Source organism: Miscanthus floridulus, chromosome 16, assembly GCF_019320115.1.
Source record: "Miscanthus floridulus cultivar M001 chromosome 16, ASM1932011v1, whole genome shotgun sequence".
In the NCBI taxonomy this organism is placed as follows: Eukaryota; Viridiplantae; Streptophyta; class Magnoliopsida; order Poales; family Poaceae; genus Miscanthus; species Miscanthus floridulus.
In genome coordinates, this window is record NC_089595.1 from 108555621 (window position 1) to 108575793 (window position 20173).

The window sequence follows — 20173 nt, forward strand, 5'->3', positions numbered from 1 at the left end:
CGAGTACTTTTGACTTTCTCCACGGCCCACGGGAGACCAAGCCGAACGAACAAACCGAGCAAAGTCGGTGGTGATAGGCAACTGGAGTGCCTTCTACGTTACCCAGCCCAAATACTTAACTAAATCCAACCCGGCGCAAATGCTCATCCAATCCAATATATGTAATCTACATTGCCTCGACCTCCAAAGTTTTGCGGCGGCGACGACGTTTCGTTTCCACAAGTTTCCATGGCCAGTACCCAGTAGAGTAAATAAACAACACCCGGTCAGTGTCGTCGTCGTCCTCGCAGAAAACGGCCGCCGGATCATCTTAATTACTCGCCTGCCGGTTTGTTTGTTTGTCTAAATGTCACATCGTCGCCTTCAAATTCCTAGTTGTAGTTCATCGTCAATGACCAAATGTATATACCAGTCGTGATGACACGCGGCACACATGACCGGAGACAATCATTAGTGCCGGCAAAATTCTAACATAGGTGCCGGTTCACACGCACCGTGGCCGTCGTTCTCTCTTCTCTGTGTGTAAAAGATGAAACGTTACGTGAGCAGAAACGAGCGGCCCCTCTTTTAGAAAATCGTGGCGGTCTAGGTTTGAAACATGCATGCATAGAGACGTGATGAGCTGATGACTGATGAATCTGAATGGGGGGCTGATAGGTGATTAGCTAGCCACTTAGCCTCCTCTTCTAGTCTAGTACTATAGCTATAGGCGCTTGAACTTATCAGCTAGAATCTACAATATTTTTCTCTCATAATAAAACAACTTTAGTCGACTTATCAGCCAGCTTTAATACAACAAGCCCTATTAGACTGTCTTCAACAACCGCGACCCAAAATACACACCCTGTTCGCTGGTTGGTTTCAACCAGCCCAAACCAGCCAACCAACAGTGTTTTTCTCTCACAACAAACCAGCACTAGCCAGCCCAAACCAGCCCAGAAACCAACCAGCGAACAGGCCGACAAGACCTATTCATCTTTTGGGTAGCGCTACAGGCAAATGGTTCAATATTTATTTTTGGTCTTCTCCAACAATAAGACCTAAAAGATAACCATTTCTGTAAATGGATCTCCAGGAGAAATGATACTCAGATTTAGGTTATGCCTCTTCTAGCACGTAAAATAGATCTTTCATATATATACTTTATTGAAAACTATAGATATTATGTTAAAGATCTATTTTAAATTTGGGCTCTCTGGAGACGGCCTTAGCAGCAGCTACCAAGATGGACCAGTGTTGGTCTCCTGTTTTGCGATGGAATTGAATAGAACCGCCAGGAGGAGTGAAGAACTAGGCACATGTCCACCGAGTGGCAGTATTTTTCCCTGATGGATGCGCTTGGTTTCCTCTGTTTGATGAGACGGGCGACATGATGGCCGTCTTGTCTCAATAATGGGCTCCCAGAGTGTTGACATTGGCTATAGGTTGGTTTAGTTTTCAAAAAATTTCAACTCCAACTATCACATCGAATCTTACGCTACATATGGAGTATTAAATATAGACGAAAAAAAACTAATTGCATGGTTTAGTTAGAAATCGCGAGATGAATGTTTTAAGACTAATTAGCACATGATTAGCCATAAGTGCTACAGTAACTAACATGCGCTAATGATTGATTAATTAGTCTTAATAAATTCGTCCCGCAGTTTCCAGACGAGCTATATAATTAGTTTTTTTATTAGTATCCAAAAACCCCTTCCAATATTTCTAAAATATCCGATGTGACATCTAAAAATTTTTATTTCATGAACTAAACGCAGCCTATGAGTAGCTCTCGCACCGGGATCTGTAAGTCTTGCTTGAGATGGAACAATAATTTACGCATTATATTATTATTATTAGTACATTGATTGTTAGTTTGTTACTAGTCTTTCTCCGTCGTGGAGATAAACTATTTTGAGTATGGCTAATTATAAAAATATCAATAAACGATGACAAACAAGTGCCCATTAAATTCAACAGGGGATACATCTTCGTAGTATACATGGTTCAAAATAAGATTCGGTAATTCCGGGATAGCCAAAAAAAACAAATTTTCATATGTTAAACTAACACATGTGCTATATAAACTCTAGACTTATATTTTTTTCCTATTGTTTATGTTGCGTATTCTTCTACTCAATAGATATGTATCATAGATCATGTTAATATTTTATTTTGGTCCAAAATTTCTAGAAAACTCATACTTCATGTTTAAGTCTTCGGGGAAACTTTGACTAAATTTCACGAATATCGGTAATTTTGGGGGTGCACAAAAAATTATAATACCGAAATTAAAAACCATGATAGTATATTTGACTATTCGATGTCATAACAAATATAAATAGCCCTTTTCTTTAATCCTAATCAAACTATAGATAGCTTGACTAAAGACCAAACTAGAATAGTATCATCTCTAAGATGGAGATAGCGTTTGCCTAGCTAGAGTCAGCGGTTTCACTGGATATTCTAGGACGATATATACGCTTGAACACTGCCATTGTAAACCTCGATCCGTAAGCAGTGCGTCATGTAGCGTGCGTGCTTGTATGATGCGCGCCTATGCAACAGAACAAAGTCTCAAGGAATCTAAGGATATTGTAAGGTCGGTAGCTAGGTTAGTGTATTTATTAGGACACGGCAGCTATCACATTGTTTCTTATGTCAGATGGTTTATTTTTATGTTGTATCTTTTTGGTACGGCGGCAAAGGGAGTATTGTAATCTTGGCACGATGCTTATGCATGATGCCTGTGACCCGGTTCGTTTCGCTGAAATTTGGCTTATCCTGGTACTAATTTGTTGCGAGAGAAAAACAAAGTTTATACATTAAAAAAATACTGCTGAAGTAGCTGCCATGCATTTTGTTACTTCGTCCAATCAATCGTACATACATCTACTACAATTTTGTAAGGAACATGGACGGTACTACCAGTTTAGTATTTTTTGGGAGAGGATACCACTGGTATCAGTTTAACTGATGGTCCTAGGTCCGATCAAAGATTGTATGGGCCTACATTCTATTTTATAAAAGAAATATGGCCTACATTAGTAGCCCAAACTTGCCACAATTCGGCCCAATCAATCCACCGACCGATGTGAGCCTTGGCTGGGCCGGTTGGTGGGGCTCGGCGGACAGCGTCGTCGCCACCGGCCGTCCAGACTGTGCCAGCCAGCCAGACTAGGCCAGGTAGCAGGCCGATTTTTTTTGTTTTTAGCACTTTTTTAAAAAAAATCACAAATATGCCACCGGAGATATGCTTTCAAAATCTGGACCCTTAGCTCGGCGTCATCGTTGGTGGCGCCGAGATTACACGTCTCGACGTCATAGATTTTGGCGCCTAGGTCTTGGGCTCGGCGTAGACGTAGCGGTGACTTGGCAGGCACCTTGGCGCCGAGAACGGCGCCAAGATCTATGGCACCGAGGTGGTGTTTTAATCCGGCACCCAATCTTCCTGTCCGAGCCTTCCTCCCATTCTTTCTCCTCTCTCGGGTTTTCTCTCCCCACTTTGTCCTACCTCACGAATCGGCGTATTGGACCTTGAAAACTTTGATTTGATCCGTAGATCTTCGAGAGCAAGGTATCCTCACTCCCTCCTGATTTTTTTTTCAAATCGATTCGGTATATATTAGTCGGATTTTTTAACTTAAAAATCGCCATTACTTAGGATTTCATGCAATTTTAATATTTATATTATACAACCGTAAGAAGCCAAGGCGTGCAAAAGCTACCAAACCAATGTAACCTCAGCGCACGTTGTTATGATATGGGTTAATTGCTTTCGGTTCTTAGAACGAAAATGGCTAAATTGTAGTTATAGCCGGATGACCAAAAATGCCTTCGACCCATTACCTCTGTCTAGTGGTGTTCCAATACCCATGTGCTTTTGCGCCGATCCCTGCAAGGTAGCCAAGTTCGATGAAGAGGGCACGTATAGGCAGATGTATTGGATGTGTTCTAATTTTGCGTTTGAGCCTACACTTCGTCAGCGCCGCATTAACAAGATGGTGAGGAATTGATGTTTGTGTCATATGACATCTTGCATGATTTTTTGTTTTGTAACAATTGCATTTTTTACATACCCCTGCACCGCTATGTGATTTTAAGCAGTGGATCGACACTGAGATCAAACCTAAAGATAAGGAATGGATGCAGAACTATTGCGGTGGGAGGCAGAGGACAAGGAGATGATGGAGAAAAGACGTGGAGAGGAGGCTGCAAAAAAGGAGCACAAGGAAGAGAAGGAAAGGAGGCGTGTTGTTGCATACAGGGAGGAGAGGGAGAAGAAGCTTGAGCGTGCACGCCGAGCGAAAGCAGCAATGGAGAAGAATCCCGATGCCCTGAGGAAAGGAAAGTGGCCTCGTTGCACTCAGTAGTCTCTATTACTTGCTAGTTCTATGGTTTATTCATGAATAATGTTGTCTACTGTTGGACTTTTCATTATGTTGTCATGTAATGCACTTTAAGTATCGACACGTACTTCTAGTATTATTGTGTTGTTTAATGTGTCATAGTATTGGACTTTTCATTATGTAGTTGTTTTCATTATTTGTGGTCATAATATTCAGTTTAATATTACAGACGTTGTGAAATATGATCATGTGCTGCAAACAAAATCTAACGAAGTAGGGCATTATATAATTCAACACACACAACATATGAAATGGCATGTGAGAACATGTACCGAGCTAGGGTACAGAGGTCCTGAACTAAACCTAACATGCCTTAGGTAATTGAAGCGAACAACAAACATAAGAAATAGCATATGAGAACATGTACCAAACAAGGGTATATAGTTCCTTCGACTAAACCTAACATGCCTTAGGTAATTAAACCAAACAACAAAAATATGGATGTGCCATGTGAATAAGATAGGACCGTCCTAGTAGTGTGGCCACATAGCAAATTATGTTGCACCTTCTCCACAGTAGCCTCCCATTGGTGGTGGGGGGGGCGGGGGGGTGACGGCGGAAGCCCCTTGTTCTTATGATTAGGGTAGGTGCAATATGGATCATTGGAGAGTGTCTCCTGTGAACTTGCACCATTGTTGTTGTCGTCGTCTTTGTCTTTCTTGTACCCGCTGCTAACTTCCCTTTGTAGATCGAAGATTTGGTCCTACAGGCAGTAGATGTACTGTTGATGCGGATAAATTGGTCGAGGATCGACCCACCTAGTGAACCCATAGTTTTCTTTGGACTCGGAAGACTACAATAAGTATGTCCTATGAGTTGTAAGGGTATTCGAGAAACATATTGACAAACGAAATATAATAGCAATTACCCATGCTCACGGCCATTTGAAGAAGCGACGACCTCCGTCGATCCCTTTAGTGAACATCTGCACTAAGCAGTCCTCACCATGCATGTATTTTGGCTAATCTTCCTTCCTGTTATCGTATCCTCTGAGAGGGCACTCTTTAGTGAAATCACTCTTGCTCTCAGGGGAAAACTGATACACTGGTTCCTCAAAGAAATCAAGCCCAAGAGACCCCTCCCACACAATAGGAGTTCCCTTCGTCCCCCCTTTCCTCTCCCACTCCTGAAACCCTTTCCTCTAGATGACCCTCTAGACATTCCTACTCTAACGAAATCGAATACTAGTTTGGTTTTCCTTTTAGTTAGCAATGCATCCTAGAACGCATATATATAGGCGGAGGCAGGTTTGCTAGCCGTTATATTTGTGCTGTAAATGCTCCTAGAAAGTCTACTCAGAATCACTGAAAAGCCTACATCGTAGGACACTGGAGAGCCTAGATTCCATGACTGAAAAGCCTATTCGATTTTAGACTTCAATCACTATTTCAAAGGACACTAAAAAGTCTATTTGACGGTGACATGACAAATCACTGTAAAGGCTATTTCCTCTAGATTCCATGACTAAAAAGCCTATTTGATTTTAGACTTCAATCACTATTTTGAACCAAAAAAACTGATGCCGCAGATTAACACGTACTTTAGGCAGAAAATTTCTACATAATTTCCCATATTTTTTGATGCCATCCATACACAAATATGGGATGAATATTTAACCTCAATACAATATGTACAAACATATAAATATATGCCATATTCATCTGAAACCATATACATAAGCATATTAATAGTCCACACAGTCCATAATTATAGTCCATAGTAGTTCATATTCGATAATAATAGTCCATACAGTCCACAATAGTTCATAATGAAAGTCCATAATACTACATAATAACATTTAACACAAACCCTCACTGCCTCCTAGTCTTACCCTTACCCTTGTGACCAAGAGCGTCGGTGCTTGGAGTGTAAGGGTTAGGTGGACGACATCGCCTAGTGCCTGAAGGCTGTGTAGGCTGAGTCAAGGGAGCTTCCTAGAGCTGAGATGGGCCAAGCTCCTCGTGCCTCTGGCCCACCTCCTCGTCGTCCTCGTCCTCGTCCTCGTACGCAATGCCTATGGACCCTGTAGGTGCTTGGCTAGATGAACCTAAGCCTCCTCTGCCTGCAGAAGGAACGTGCATGTCTTACGTCGTGGCTGTCCTATAACCACAACGAGCAGCCGCACGGCGTAGCCGACGTGATAGTCTCTGTTGTATAAAATAATGTTAACTAAAAGAATTTAACGTATTAATAGTATATTTCAAAGAATATTTTGAATCTTACATCTAGCAAGCTACGCGTGTTGTCGTCCCTGACTCTCAGACGAAAGCTCTCAATGTCTTCAACCGAGCATTTGAGGGTATTGCCCTGCAACAAAGTTCATAGTAAGATTATGGTGGACATTGAAAAATGAGGATGCTACTAATCTAGTATGGAGTACTAGTTAATTCCTGACCAGTTCCTCAACTCTATCTGTTGTACTGAATTATAAGGATGCCACTAACTAAAATAGAGACCTCAAATACAGAATATATTGGTATGCAACTTAACATAGAAAAATAAGGCAATTGACTTACCACTTTGTCCAAGGTTGGTCCTGCCTCCATCTGTCTTCCTACACGAGTAGTTTGGTCGTACGCCGTGTCTTCATCATCGGAGGACTCTATGTTGGCGTAGTTATCTTCTGTCCATTGTAGCCTCAGCCTGCAACGTGTCGCACGTTGGTACCAAGCTTGGTAGCACCTGTACTCACGGTTCGTGTGTGGCTCGTTGTTCTCGTCCACGTTGTCGTGCAACAGCTCCCATTGTTCAATGTAGCACTGGTGGTGCTTCTCCTAATAAAAAATCTTCCTGTTCTTCTGACAATCCAACCTACACGTCACGTAGGATGTTAGTTTCTGGCAGGTACAAAATTGATGCTATAAAATGATGGCGCCTAAGCTATATGACATGACTATTTGATGTAAGCTTCTCAAGAAAGGTACATAGTGATTGAAGAAATCATATGTAATAGTATCATCATATGTAAGCTTCACTATAGAAAATGTTACCATGTGGGTTCCAAAGAAAGAAGAGAAAATAGATCACGACATGGGTTGAACCCATAGTCCTATAACTTGCCATAATGATGAGAACAAGAAATGCCCATACACGCACATTCATCTTAATCCATGCACATGTCACCATATAAAAAGTGCACGTATGTCATCATTACTTTATCTTATATAGGAATTAATGGAAATGGACCATCACGAGACAATTGAAATAGCAAAACACTTACTTGTGTAAGTCAATGCCAGTAGAGAATGAAGCCATTGGCCAAAGCTGTCTCACTCCAAATTGGCGTGTAACTCTATCAGGTAGGTGGAACTCGACAGCATAGAAACATATTAGAGGGCACCTCATCTTGTAGAAGTCATTGTCGCACCCACACATGTTGCTCAACCGAAAAGGAAGTGCCCCCTCTCCATCATATGGCTCCCACGACACCTGCAACATGTCCAAACAAGATGTTAGATGCTATACTAAACTATTTCAAACTAGCATGGGAAATAAAATTTACTTACACTAGACACCATGAGCGTGTCTAGCTCATTTGTGAATTCAATGTATACCTGCTCTAACCTCGCGTGCAGAACCCTAACCTGGTCCCAAAGGTACACCCATGTCGGCTACTGACATAGAGGCTGACCTAGGAACCACTCACGACTAGCCAGAACCTCGAGACAGCCAACTGGTAGATGAGCCCACATCCACAACTAGAGCAGATACACGCATTCCCCAAGTGACGATGAGGACGAAGTCCGACGACACGCCTCGTAAAGCTACCGGTAAAGAAAACCCAACACTATAGAGCCCTAGTTGTATTGACCCACCTAGTCCCAATCAGTGAGGTAGTGGACCCACATCTACGACGCAGTGTCACCCGTGGCATCGGGGAAGAGAACGTAGGCAAATAGATGTAGGATCCACGCCCTATAGTAGTACCCAACGGTCTCCTCATCTGCCTCCTCGAGGCACTGTGCGAACTCTTACCAGAGTCAGGAGATTAGAACTCCAGAACTACGAGCCCCTTGCTCCCCAACCTCACACCCAAGGAAGGCCTCTACTTATGCTCTCCAACCTTCTGACCTGCACTACCCAGTCACTGCGTTGCTGTGAATCCTCAGACCTAGCATCTTCTGATAGTCCTAGAGCATGACTATCATCTCTCTAAAAGGCAAGTGAAAGCTATGAGTCTCCGACCGCCACCTACATTTTAGACAAAGCAAGATTACATGTCAAAAAGGCAAGCGCATGAACAAATGACTATGAATGGAGGCAATGATTGAAGATAATACCTATCAATCAACGCAGTTATGCTGCTGAGTTAAACTTAGGCAACCCATGATGAACCTAAAAAGAGATGACATCTAGGCCAGTTCTTTGCAGGAAAGGAGTGTACCTATTATCGTACTGCATGTCCAAGAACCCATTATGGGTTCTAGGATGAAGGAGCGAAAGGTCACGCACAGAAAAAACATAGTCGCACGTTACTTCATGAATACATGTATGCTCACAAAAATTTGAACAAGACGTATATATTATTACCTGCCCCTCTACTATGAGACGTCCTCGGTGGGTCTCCTCGTACGCTGGGTCGAGCAGGTGGAATTGAGCCATCCTACAAAAAAAGTCAATGAAATAGAAATTCAATATACAATAAAACATAAACTTAGAAATGTACAAGTAATTGACACAATTACAAGCATAAATTGAGACATGCATAATTAATTGAATGAATACAATAAATATGAAATAATAAAAACAACCAATAATCACACCTCACTAATCTACCAATGGCAAGTGCGTGAATTATGGCCCAGTCTACCGCACTTGCCGCACTCGTACTACCCGGGGTTAGTAAGAAATGGAGTTCCTCTCTCACACCTTGTTCTTCCGGGTATCTGATCCATAACCATCCTACGCCTCGTCCTCTTCCTTGATCCACGCTTGTTTCAATGGTAAGCTGGATCCATAATGTACTTTGGCCCATCATATAGAGGCCACTCTCTAGGGTCCCGAAAAAGGCATGAAGCGGGGGCTCCATGTGTGCACAAGCGTGTCGACACTGAACTCATGAGGTATCATGCTCTCGATATTAAAGTTACGGTGCCTAGCTGCTGCCACCAAATGAGAACATAAAAAGTGATACTGCCTTGGTTTACCACAAGTGCATGTGAAATCTTGGAGGATTACCACATGCATCCTCGACTCTTGGACCTCGTTGTCGGACATTGTACCGCCCCTATGCTCAACCTGATAAGTCCCTATGGCGCGGTCAAAACATGTAACCTCATGTGTGCCAGCCCTTTCATTTGCCTTCTCTAGGTGTGTCTTTGGTTTTAGAGCCCATATCTCTCCATCACTCCGTAACTTCAATGTATGGGCGTGTCTATCGTTGAACCAGGCAACAAGCTTATAGAAGGCGAATTGAACGATTGTATTCATGGGCATACCACGTATCTCTTATAGCAACTTATTGAATGACTCCGTCATGTTGCTACACTGAAACTCGTACCTCCATCCACCGGGCATCATGAGTTTTTGTCCATTTCTTCAAATCCCTCATCAAACCTATGAGCCATTGTCTACCTTCTACATTTAATGCGGTTCTGACCTGCTCCAACTTTTTCTGAAAGTACTTGTCCTCAAGCTGTCGAGCAGCCTCCTAGAACAGATCAAAGTTATCCTTCATATAATCCTTTCGGAGTAGATTCTCGGCAAGGTACCGAGTACACCAACGATGGTGTAAAGGTGCATACCCTTCTATCTGCTCTCGCATGACATTAAGTATGCCCTGGTGCCTATCAGATATGACGCCAACCTCCCTGCCAGGCCCAACCACATATATCCGGACTAACCTCAAGAACCATCCCCAACTGTCATTGTTCTCCTTCTCAACCAAAGCAAATGCCAAAAGAACCAACTTATTGTTCGCGTCACAGAATATAGATATAAGAAGCGTGCCCTGGTATTTGCCAATCAAGAACGTACCATCAATGGAGAAGATGGGACGACAGTGCCTAAATACCTCGACACACTGAGGGAAAGCACCAGAAAGCATGGAAGAATATCTGCCTCTCCATCCTTCCATGCATTTAGTTTTGGGATATACTCATAATGCATGCCTAGATTCACCGCTTTGATTGCATTGAAAAGTACTAGCAGCTGCTCATACACATTCTCTCAGTCCCCATATATCATCTTCCACGCTCGCTGCTTAGCCCTCTAAGCTTTACCATAAGTTATCACATAACCTCCATACAACGCCTCAATGATCCTGATAATTGTCCTAACCTTCATGTTGGGTTCTCCCTATAATATTTTCATCAATCGCTTGGCAATGAGGGTAGATGTCAATAGCTGATGCTTCAGTGTCAGCACATAGTCAGCACAATTGTGTGGCCTGACAACTTTTGTGATCTTTCACTTTTCGGTGACCTTTTGCTTCCTTGTACAAACGCTCCATGGGCAGCGCTACTTGTCACACACAACTATGTAACGGCGCTCCGTATGTGAATGCAAGACCTTGTAAGGTCTCTTTCGTATCACTACAAACGTCTGCAACCATCTCTTCAATACAGGGAGGTCCTTGAATACCTTACTCTTCTCAATTACCATGTTAGGGCCACCCTCAGGAGCTTCTAGGAGCTCATCATCACGTCCTTCAGCACACGCCTGATCGGAATGAGCAAGATCGTTGAACTCGTGAACTCTTGAAAAGATATGCCTCAGCATCTCAACATCACTCTCTGTCAGCTCTCCAACAGGACGATCATCATCAGAATCAAGAGCCCTTGTCATCTCATATGGCTCCGAATCATTCATAATTTCAACACTATTGGAGCCACGAAATCCATCTCCACAATACACTTACGCAGCAACAGTGGGCACATCCATATTGTCAGGAATGTCTACTGCAACATAAGTAGAAAAATGAGAAAAGAATGAAAAAAATGGATGCAAGGAAGGGAGTAAGCTCCCAATAACCATACGAATAAGGCACTTATTCGGATGATTCTGTGTCAAAGGGATCCCACGAGGAGGATCTGCCATAACATCATGAGTCTGACAAGGATCTCTAACTAGCTCATTAGAGGCAGATTGAGCATCGAGAACCGCAGGTGCAACCTCCACATCCATATCAGATTTCGGAACGAGAGGGTCGAAGTGTGCCTACTGACCCATTAGTGGGGAAAACCCATGAGGGATGGGATCAATTAACACCCGACGCACAACCACGTACAAACTTTGGAACTGGCACTTCATAGCCGATCTCACATAATTCTCCCACCGGTCTGCACGCCCAATTGGGATCATCTTCCTTAGAATGTTGGGAGGGGAACCTAGGTGAAGTACACCCTCCACTGCGATGCCATCATCATCATCAGCTCTATGGCAATATAGCTCCTTCCGAGCCCTTGCAACCAACTCACTAAATGAAGACTTCTCATTGAATAACACAGGCACGCTTTGCATCTCAACAAACTCAATATATCCATAACGATCTCTTTTCACGGTGCCTCTATGATATATGCTCACTAGGTTATCCATCTAGTAGTTCAAACAAAAATTAAAATACAGTTCATTTAGTCCAAAGTAGCTGCTATATAGTACCTCTAATAAATACTAACCAACTACACCCTAAATAACTATGTCATAAGCTATCTAACTATATTTATCTCACTAACTAAATCAACTAGCTATCTAATAACTATATCTATGTATCTATGTCACTGGCTATTTAACTATATTTATTTAACTATATCTATCTCACTAACTAAATCAACTACCTACATTATCAAATTTACTAGAAACTACCAAATAATCAAAGTAGCACTATAATTCAAGCTAGCTATGTATCTACATTGCATATTAAAAATTTTACCTGTCCAAGTCAATGCAACGATGCGACACGGACGCCGGGACGGAGAAAGAGGGGGACGCGGAGGATGAGATCGACGACGAGGTCGCGGCACGCTGGGAGCAGGGGCCGTGTCGCATCCAGGGTCGTCGGAGGGAGCGCCTATGCGCGCGGCGGACGCGGCGAGCCGGGACGGACGAGGTGGCGCGGGACGGCCGTCGCTCCGCGCGGCGAGGCGACGCGACGCGAGCGAGCTGGGGCCGCGGGCGGCCGACACGACGGGGGCCGGCGCTGGCGCGGGGGTGCGGCAGCGCTGGCGGCGCCCTAGCTCGGGAGCGGTAGAGAGAGGAAGAGAAAAAAGAAGGGAGGACCCATACGTAAGACAGGGCTTGGCGCCAATAACCACAGCGCCAAGCTCGGCACCAAGATCTACGGCGTCAAGTTCAGCGCCAAGATCTACGACGTAAGGTGCCTGTCAAGTCACCGCCACGTCTACGCCGAGCCCAAAATCTAGACGCCAAAGTCTATGACACTGAAACGTGTAATCTCGGCGCCGAGCTGAAGGTCCAGATCTTGAAAGCATTCCTCCATAGGTATATCTCTGAATTTTTTTGAAAAAAGGGCTATTTTTTTTTTCGGGGTAGCAGGTTCCGCCGCCTCGTCTCGTCTCTTCCCTTTCCCGTTTCCCCGTTCAGTTCAGCTTCGGTTGGCTCGCCGTACTCGGGTTATTCCTCGCCTCGCCTCGCTTCCTTCCTCCGCAATCCTCGTCTTGAATTCGCTCGCGGTGGGAGAAAACGGGGCGCGAGGATGACCGTGATCGACATCCTCACCCGGGTGGACGCGATCTGCCAGAAGTACGACAAGTACGACGTCGACAAGCTCAACGGTGCCAACGTCGCCGGCGACGACCCCTTCGCCCGCCTCTACGCGTCCGTCGACTCGGACATCAACCAATGCGTCGAGGTGAGATCCCGTCCTCCTTCCTCCTCCTCCTCTTTCTCTCAGCGTCCGCGACCCGGAGCACTCGATCTGAATCTGATTGTTTGGCGTTTGGAACAGAAAGCGGAAACGGTAAAGCAAGAGAAGAACCGGGCCGCGGTGGTGGCGCTTAACGCCGAGATCCGGCGCACCAAGGCTAAGCTCCTCGAGGAGGACCTGCCCAAGCTGCAGCGCCTCGCCGTGAAGAAGGTTGCTGCCCTAGTACCCGCATTGCCTCCACTGAGTTTTGGGTGAAGTGTGTTAGATCTGCGAACTCGCTGACTTGAGGGCTTATTTTCGCTTTTGCCAGTAACTAAACTTGCTTGGACTATAGCTGGCTAAAATTAGGTTGTGCGGCCGAAGGTCTTAGGGAGTCTCGACTCTCGACGTTTGAAATGATTCGCCTGACCATTTCGTGAATTTTAAGATTGTTGGTGACTTGGTGCTGGTACGTGTGGCAGAATTTGTGGGGAAAACCTCTGGTCTGGATTAGTAGTTTGTGACTTGTGTGGATTGGGAGGAGCCATGTAGGTGAATTTCATAGGATTGCTTGCATGATGGCTGCGTGCTGAATGGGCATGCTTGAGTGAAATTTTTAATGGCTTGTGTTTTGCCATGTTGATTGGAATCTAGACGTAAGCTAATTGGTTGATTGTCGCCTTCATCTTGTTCCTTGGTCGGCAGTTTAGGCACTAACCTTAGACAATCCTAGAATGAGGTTCATCGGCTTCCTGGTTTTACTTGATCTTCTCTCTACTTATGTGCAACTTTCTTACATGAATTTAAGCAATATGAGGTCTCCCTCCATGTTACGTTTCTTGCTTTTATTCAAATGCATAATTGTTTGTTTGACACAGTTGGAATGCTGATTGTTGATGTTGCCTCTTTTCTGATGTTATGGAACTTCATGTATGCCTGTTATTCTCGGCATCCATCTTGTTTTTGACCTTCAATTTGTGGCCCAACTTTTTTTTCCCCCTTAGTCTGGATTGCTTTGCTTCTCACCTGCACATTTGAGTTTAGACAAACCGACATACTTAGTGACGCTTCTCTCTTTGTAATGATACAAAGTTTTGTGTGAGTGCTGAGCAGGCAATCACTTGCTTGGTTTTACTTGTTTTTTAATGTGCTGCTTACAGTTTAATTTAGCATACCTTTTATATGGTTATATTTGATGGCATGCAAACATTTAGGTATACCAAGTTATAAAAGTTATTTTAAGTAGTATTTCTGAAGACTCCTTTGAACAGGTGAAAGGGCTCACCAGAGAAGAAATTGCGACCCGTAGTGATCTGGTTGCCGCCTTACCTGACAGAATACAATCAATCCCAGATGGTAGTTCTACTGCCACAAAGAAAAATGGAACTTGGGGAGCCTCAGGATCTCGCACTGGAGGAGCCATAAAGTTTGACTCTACTGCTGGTTAGTGAGCAACTGGATTTATTGTCCACCTTTGTTCTTAGTAGGAAAGATTTGGTATAGTTCCTTTTGATGAAATCCATGATCCATTGTTTATGCCCAATTCGAAAATATAATCATCTAGATTCATAAATCAGGCTAAAGTACATAACTTTGTTGCTCCCTAGTTATTGGAAAACCATCTAATCAAGCTGAACCTCATTTGTAGTCTTTCATGAAACTTAAGATCCTTCTAGATTTGACTTTCATCTCCATTTGAATAACTGGCTGATGTCCTTTCCCCTTGTAACTCCACATAATACACAGATGGGAACTTTGATGATGAGTACTTTAAGGGGACAGAAGAATCTAATCAGTTCCGTCGGGAATATGAGATGCACAGAATGAAACAGGTAAATTCACTCAGCCACTTTCATTCTTTCTGTTTCATATTGTCTTGCTACTAGATGCAGTTCCTCTCAATTTGTCATGTGGTGTAACCAGTCTTTGACAATAAAATTGTGCAGGATGAAGGTTTGGACGTTATTGGTGAAGGACTGGAGACTTTAAAAAATATGGCATCTGATATGAACGAGGTTGATTGCTGCACTTTTTTTTGTTCTATGGTAATTATAGTAAATTATGGACAATTAACTGAATAGCTGTGATCATCAGGAATTGGACAGACAAGTCCCTCTGATGGACGAAATGGATGACAAGGTCTGTTATCTGGCAGCCATTAGTTTCTGTAGGCTCCATCTAGAAATTGTCTAGCAACTCTCATTTTACTATATAATGATGATTGTAGGTGGATAGAGCCAATGCAGATTTGAAGAATACCAACGTGAGACTGAAGGAGACTATTCTTCAGGTAAGACCTAGCACTTCCATTCTATACTAGCTAACTAATGCTTGGAAGATTGGTGACCTCATACCACTTGTTTTTCACATTGACCTGTTATCAGCTTAGATCAAGTCGCAACTTTTGCATCGACATCATCCTTCTCTGTGTCATTCTTGGTATTGCGGCCTACCTTTACAAGTAAGTAATATTCATTCCCAGCAAAATCCAGTTGCATTTCCAAAAGGACAGCTAGGGTTGGGTATGACTATTATTATGACCATGCTGAGATTTTCTTCAGTTTGTGTTTGTTGCTGTACAAGAGTTCCTTCGTTTGAGTTTGTTTGTTATTGTAACAGCTGGTGCTTGATATATATGTACCGCTCATGATATTGCTTTCTGTTTTTTGTGTTGCAGTGTTCTAAAAAAGTGAGGCGGAATCCTGCCTTGGAACTGCTCATGTCGTGGTCCGTTTGTCACCATGGTTCTACCAAGTTCTTTGAGCGATTTGTGTTGTCTTATATCTGTATTAGTATGGTGTCCAAGTTGAACCTTGACTAGGCTTGTTGAAGAGAACACTGGTAACAGGTCTGCTGTATATCTGGGAGTAAATTTCGTAGCGAGGAAAAGAGTACACGGCATCATTATTATCGTCTTATCGAACCATGTAAGCGTGCTCATGTATATTCATTCCGTCAGGGCTTCGTCTCCATTGTTTCTGTCGAATCAGTCTTGGTACCTACCAAGAGCAGGCAGCGCTAATGAGCAATCAGCGATGTCTGCTGCTTCATTTGCCTGTCTCCCAACGAATGTGCTCGCATCTACGGAGTACGTATCAGGAAAGATGTATGGCCCGCAAGTAGGCAATCTATTTTTGTGAACCGGCCAAATCATTTTAAGGAGAATTATATCGACTTGCAAGAAGCAAGACGGTCCAAGTAAATACCAGCAGAATTCTGCGCGATTCCTCAAAAAAATTGAGTATTTTTTTCCACCGTCTAAAATAAGGCCCTCGTGCGATTCCTCAAAAAAACAACAATCCAAATAAGGGAAGTATAGTTGGCTTTGGTACTTCTTCGGTTTCGACAGCGGTTGGGCGGTTGGGTCGTCGTCCCCTCTACTCTCTCGGTCTCTCACCCCACCTCTCCTCTCCAGTCTCCACTCCAAACCTCGGGCTCCGGGCCGTCTCCCGCCAACACCAATTTCGGTTCCCGCCGCTCCCCACCTCATTAAACCCGCCCGAAAGGCCGCGCCCTCGAGCAGTTGGCGACCCGCGACCCCCTGGCCAGAAATCCGATCCCCAGCCACCGCGGCTCGCTCTCGTCTTTTCCCCTCTGCTCGAGCACGCGCGGCTACTCCCAGCGGCGGCGATGAGCGCGGTGAACATCACCAACGTGGCGGTGCTGGACAACCCCACCGCCTTCCTCAACCCCTTCCAGTTCGAGATCTCCTACGAGTGCCTCGTGCCCCTCGACGACGGTACGGATCGCCTCCCCTACTTTTTTCTCGGTCCCCCGTCATGCGTGGCGGCGGGCTAGGGTTTCGTGCGTCGTGAGATCGGTGGGTGTCGCTCTGGATGCAGCGGGGATACCGGGTTATGGGGTTGGGTTGCAGCATGGGGTCAGGAGGGTATGGGAGTCGAGCGCCGCTGCATCGGTTGCATTCCTGTGCGGCGGTTTTAGCATAGATGCGAATGCCATTGCAGTCGAGGCTACCACTGTTCTTGTTCGGCGCATATTGTATTCTTGTATCGGAAGTATGTTTTGGGATGTAGGGCGATTGGCTAATCTATGAATGATAAGAAAATCGCTTAACAATTTTTTACATACAGCTAATTGTTGGTTCACAAACAATCAAGTAGGGTTACATGGAATTTGGTTGTGTGGGTGGGTGGGTGGGGGGGGGGGGGGGGGGGGGGAGCTGAACTGTCAGTACTCCTATTCTAGAGCTCACCTTGCTTGTATGCTCGTGACGGTTAACTTCTCTTAATCATACTGGCCCTTATGTAACAATTATCATAAGAATGCAGCGTAATTTCCACTATGCTATTCTGTACCATGTGACGCTTGATCATATATTCTATCCTCCATTACTACTTTACTAGTATCTTGAAACCAGTATCTCATATGACTGAACCTATTTGCTTAGCGGGTCATTGAGTTGTATACTTGTATTGTCAAAATCTGGGTGCCACATTAGAGACAGTTTTGCAAAAAAATTCCATGCACACCCGTGCCACGCGTGGATCATTGGCTACAATCTAGCATTAGCTGTGCTTGAAGCTGATTATAATTGAATGCGCAGTGGATAAATCTCATATTATTTGTATCCGGTACCTAGAAGGGATTAACACTTGTTAGCTATAGCTGATGATAGAAATGTATACTTGTGGTATCGAACTTAACACAAGTGGAGTTTCCTTTGAGGTTGTTGTTTTAAATCTTCTATAGTTCTATTGCTGGTTACTCCGGAAAAATGTTCTGTTTTGCTTTTAGTGATTTATTCACTGCACTCTGCAGTGGTTAATCTGCAAGCCTCTTTCATAAGCTACATGACTCCTGGGGATCCTGCTAGCTTCAAAAGCTGTTTGAGTGGGGTGGGTCGTTATCTGAATAATTCTGGTCCAGACATGTTTGCTTTACTTTCTCCCCTCTTTTGGCTCTGGTTTGTTGATAGTGGCATAAAGGCTTATCATGATAAGTACTACATAGAAATTGTCAGATACAACCCAATCAACATTGACTAGGCTATAATTTATGGATTATGCATGGATATTGTCTTGTTTGAGGTAGTTTTAATTGTAGCGCCATGTGTATTTTTCCCTGCATACTATAAAGACATATTGAGCTCTACATTATCTGTATGAGGCAGATATGCAATTCATATGTTTTGATTTCTCTGTCTTTGCTTTTGGATATTGGATTTAAAATACATGTAAAGAACTTTTGTTTGCATTTCAGATCTGGAGTGGAAGCTTATATATGTTGGATCAGCTGAAGATGAAAACTATGACCAGCAGCTTGAGAGCGTGCTTGTTGGCCCTGTCAATGTTGGGACCTACCGTTTCGTTCTCCAGGTATTCAAATCGATGTTGTGTTGCTCTATTCTACTTACTCCAAACATTCATGGGACATAATAGGTCCTGAAATTTTTTTTAAGAATAAAGTGTGAGCACTGCTTGTGATTTCCCCTTTTGTGTTAAGCCCTGTTATATCTACCCAATTTTGGAAAATGATATGGCAACAATTGCAGGCTGACCCACCGGATCCCTCAAAGATCCGTGAGGAAGACATAATTGGTGTGACTGTGCTGCTATTGACATGCTCTTACATGGGCCAGGAGTTCATGAGAGTAGGCTACTATGTGAACAATGATTATGGTGATGAGCAATTGAGAGAAGAGCCTCCAGCAAAGGTGCTAATTGACCGGGTGCAGAGAAATATCTTGGCCGACAAGCCCCGAGTCACCAAGTTCCCTATCAACTTCCATCCTGAACCCAGTACAGGCACGGGGCAGCAGCAGCAGGAACCCCAGACGGCCTCGCCAGAAAACCACACAGGCAATGACGAGGGCAATGGAAGCAAGCCTGAGGCTGACCAATGAACACAGTTGGCCTCAAATATTTTGATGCGCGCGCTTTACTGGTTGTGCTGTAATATTACAAACGGGATTAGTGGTTATGCATTGCCCTTGGATCCTGGTTCTAGCACATGGTGGTTGTTTAGAACTCTGTTCTGTACCTTGAGATGCAAATGCTAGGAACCTGGATGTTTCCTTAGTACAAAAGTATTTCAGCCTTCTCTCCTGTAGTTGCTGTATGATTTAGAGTTTAGAGTAGTGTTTTACCTCAAACTACTCACTGGCTAGTCTTGGTCACCTGCTTTGGCCTTTGCGGTATAGGTTCTAACTGGAATCCTTTTGTTCACTTAAGCAAGTGGTGAAATGAAATGACTTGTGATTGCAAGCATATGCTATGCTAGTGCGCTTTGTTTGGCCGCTGTTTTCATGTATCGATTATGGATGCAATGAATGATTCTTTAAAGGCATTAAGCTTGCCTATGCCTGCTGCTTTCAACAACTGTCCAGGGCTTGATTGCAATTGAATTTGCTGCCAATTGGATGCATGCTCCAGTGACCAGCGCACATTTGATCTCAGTTTTGTGGACGGCACTAAACCTCTGCATGTCCAATCGGGCAGCCTGCCAAGCTTACGCTGCTGCTGCTTCAGATCAAGGGAAATGCCAGCAAATGCAGCGAAAGCATGTGCTCCAAGAACAGCAAACATGAGGAAATTGAGCAAAAACAGCAGATTAACTGAAACCTTTTCTGAAGTTTTTTTAGAGAACTTTGCACGATGATTCACTACTGTACTAGGATGTGTACGTCAATTTTTCTAGATCTTCTTGGTGCCTGCAGTTTGCAACAACTGAAGAACCCCTTGTCATGGTCATTTCATTTGTCATCTTTTCACCTCTCTTTTTTTAAGTAAACTTTTCACCTTTCTCTCTGTTGGATATATTATGGGCTGGCCCATATAATATTTAATAAATCAAATAAACTCTATGGCCCGTAATAATACGTGATATATGGTTTAATACCGTACATGATTTTGATAAGACGTTGACTCGGTTTATATGGTTGGACATTGTCTATCTGTATTGAGAAGCTGAGAAAAGGACGTGGGTGTGCCGCACGCGCGCCGCCGCCAGCCGGGCGTGG

At 43.8% G+C, this 20173-nt stretch overlaps 2 protein-coding genes across 2 annotated transcripts; both read left to right on the forward strand.

Annotated features, from left to right (window-relative positions):
- Nucleotides 1-12879: 12879 nt before the first annotated feature.
- LOC136511710 (syntaxin-71-like) lies at nucleotides 12880-16166 on the forward strand. The gene is made up of 9 exons (XM_066505746.1): nucleotides 12880-13200; nucleotides 13297-13425; nucleotides 14466-14637; nucleotides 14941-15026; nucleotides 15141-15209; nucleotides 15289-15333; nucleotides 15422-15484; nucleotides 15579-15655; nucleotides 15872-16166. The coding sequence occupies exons 1-9, from the start codon at nucleotides 13045-13047 to the stop codon at nucleotides 15885-15887; spliced, it is 813 nt and encodes a 270-aa protein (XP_066361843.1). The 5' UTR covers nucleotides 12880-13044; the 3' UTR covers nucleotides 15888-16166.
- A 387-nt stretch (nucleotides 16167-16553) lies between these two features.
- LOC136513342 (histone chaperone ASF1B-like) lies at nucleotides 16554-19421 on the forward strand. The gene is made up of 3 exons (XM_066507337.1): nucleotides 16554-16933; nucleotides 18415-18530; nucleotides 18707-19421. The coding sequence occupies exons 1-3, from the start codon at nucleotides 16825-16827 to the stop codon at nucleotides 19055-19057; spliced, it is 576 nt and encodes a 191-aa protein (XP_066363434.1). The 5' UTR covers nucleotides 16554-16824; the 3' UTR covers nucleotides 19058-19421.
- Nucleotides 19422-20173: the final 752 nt, after the last annotated feature.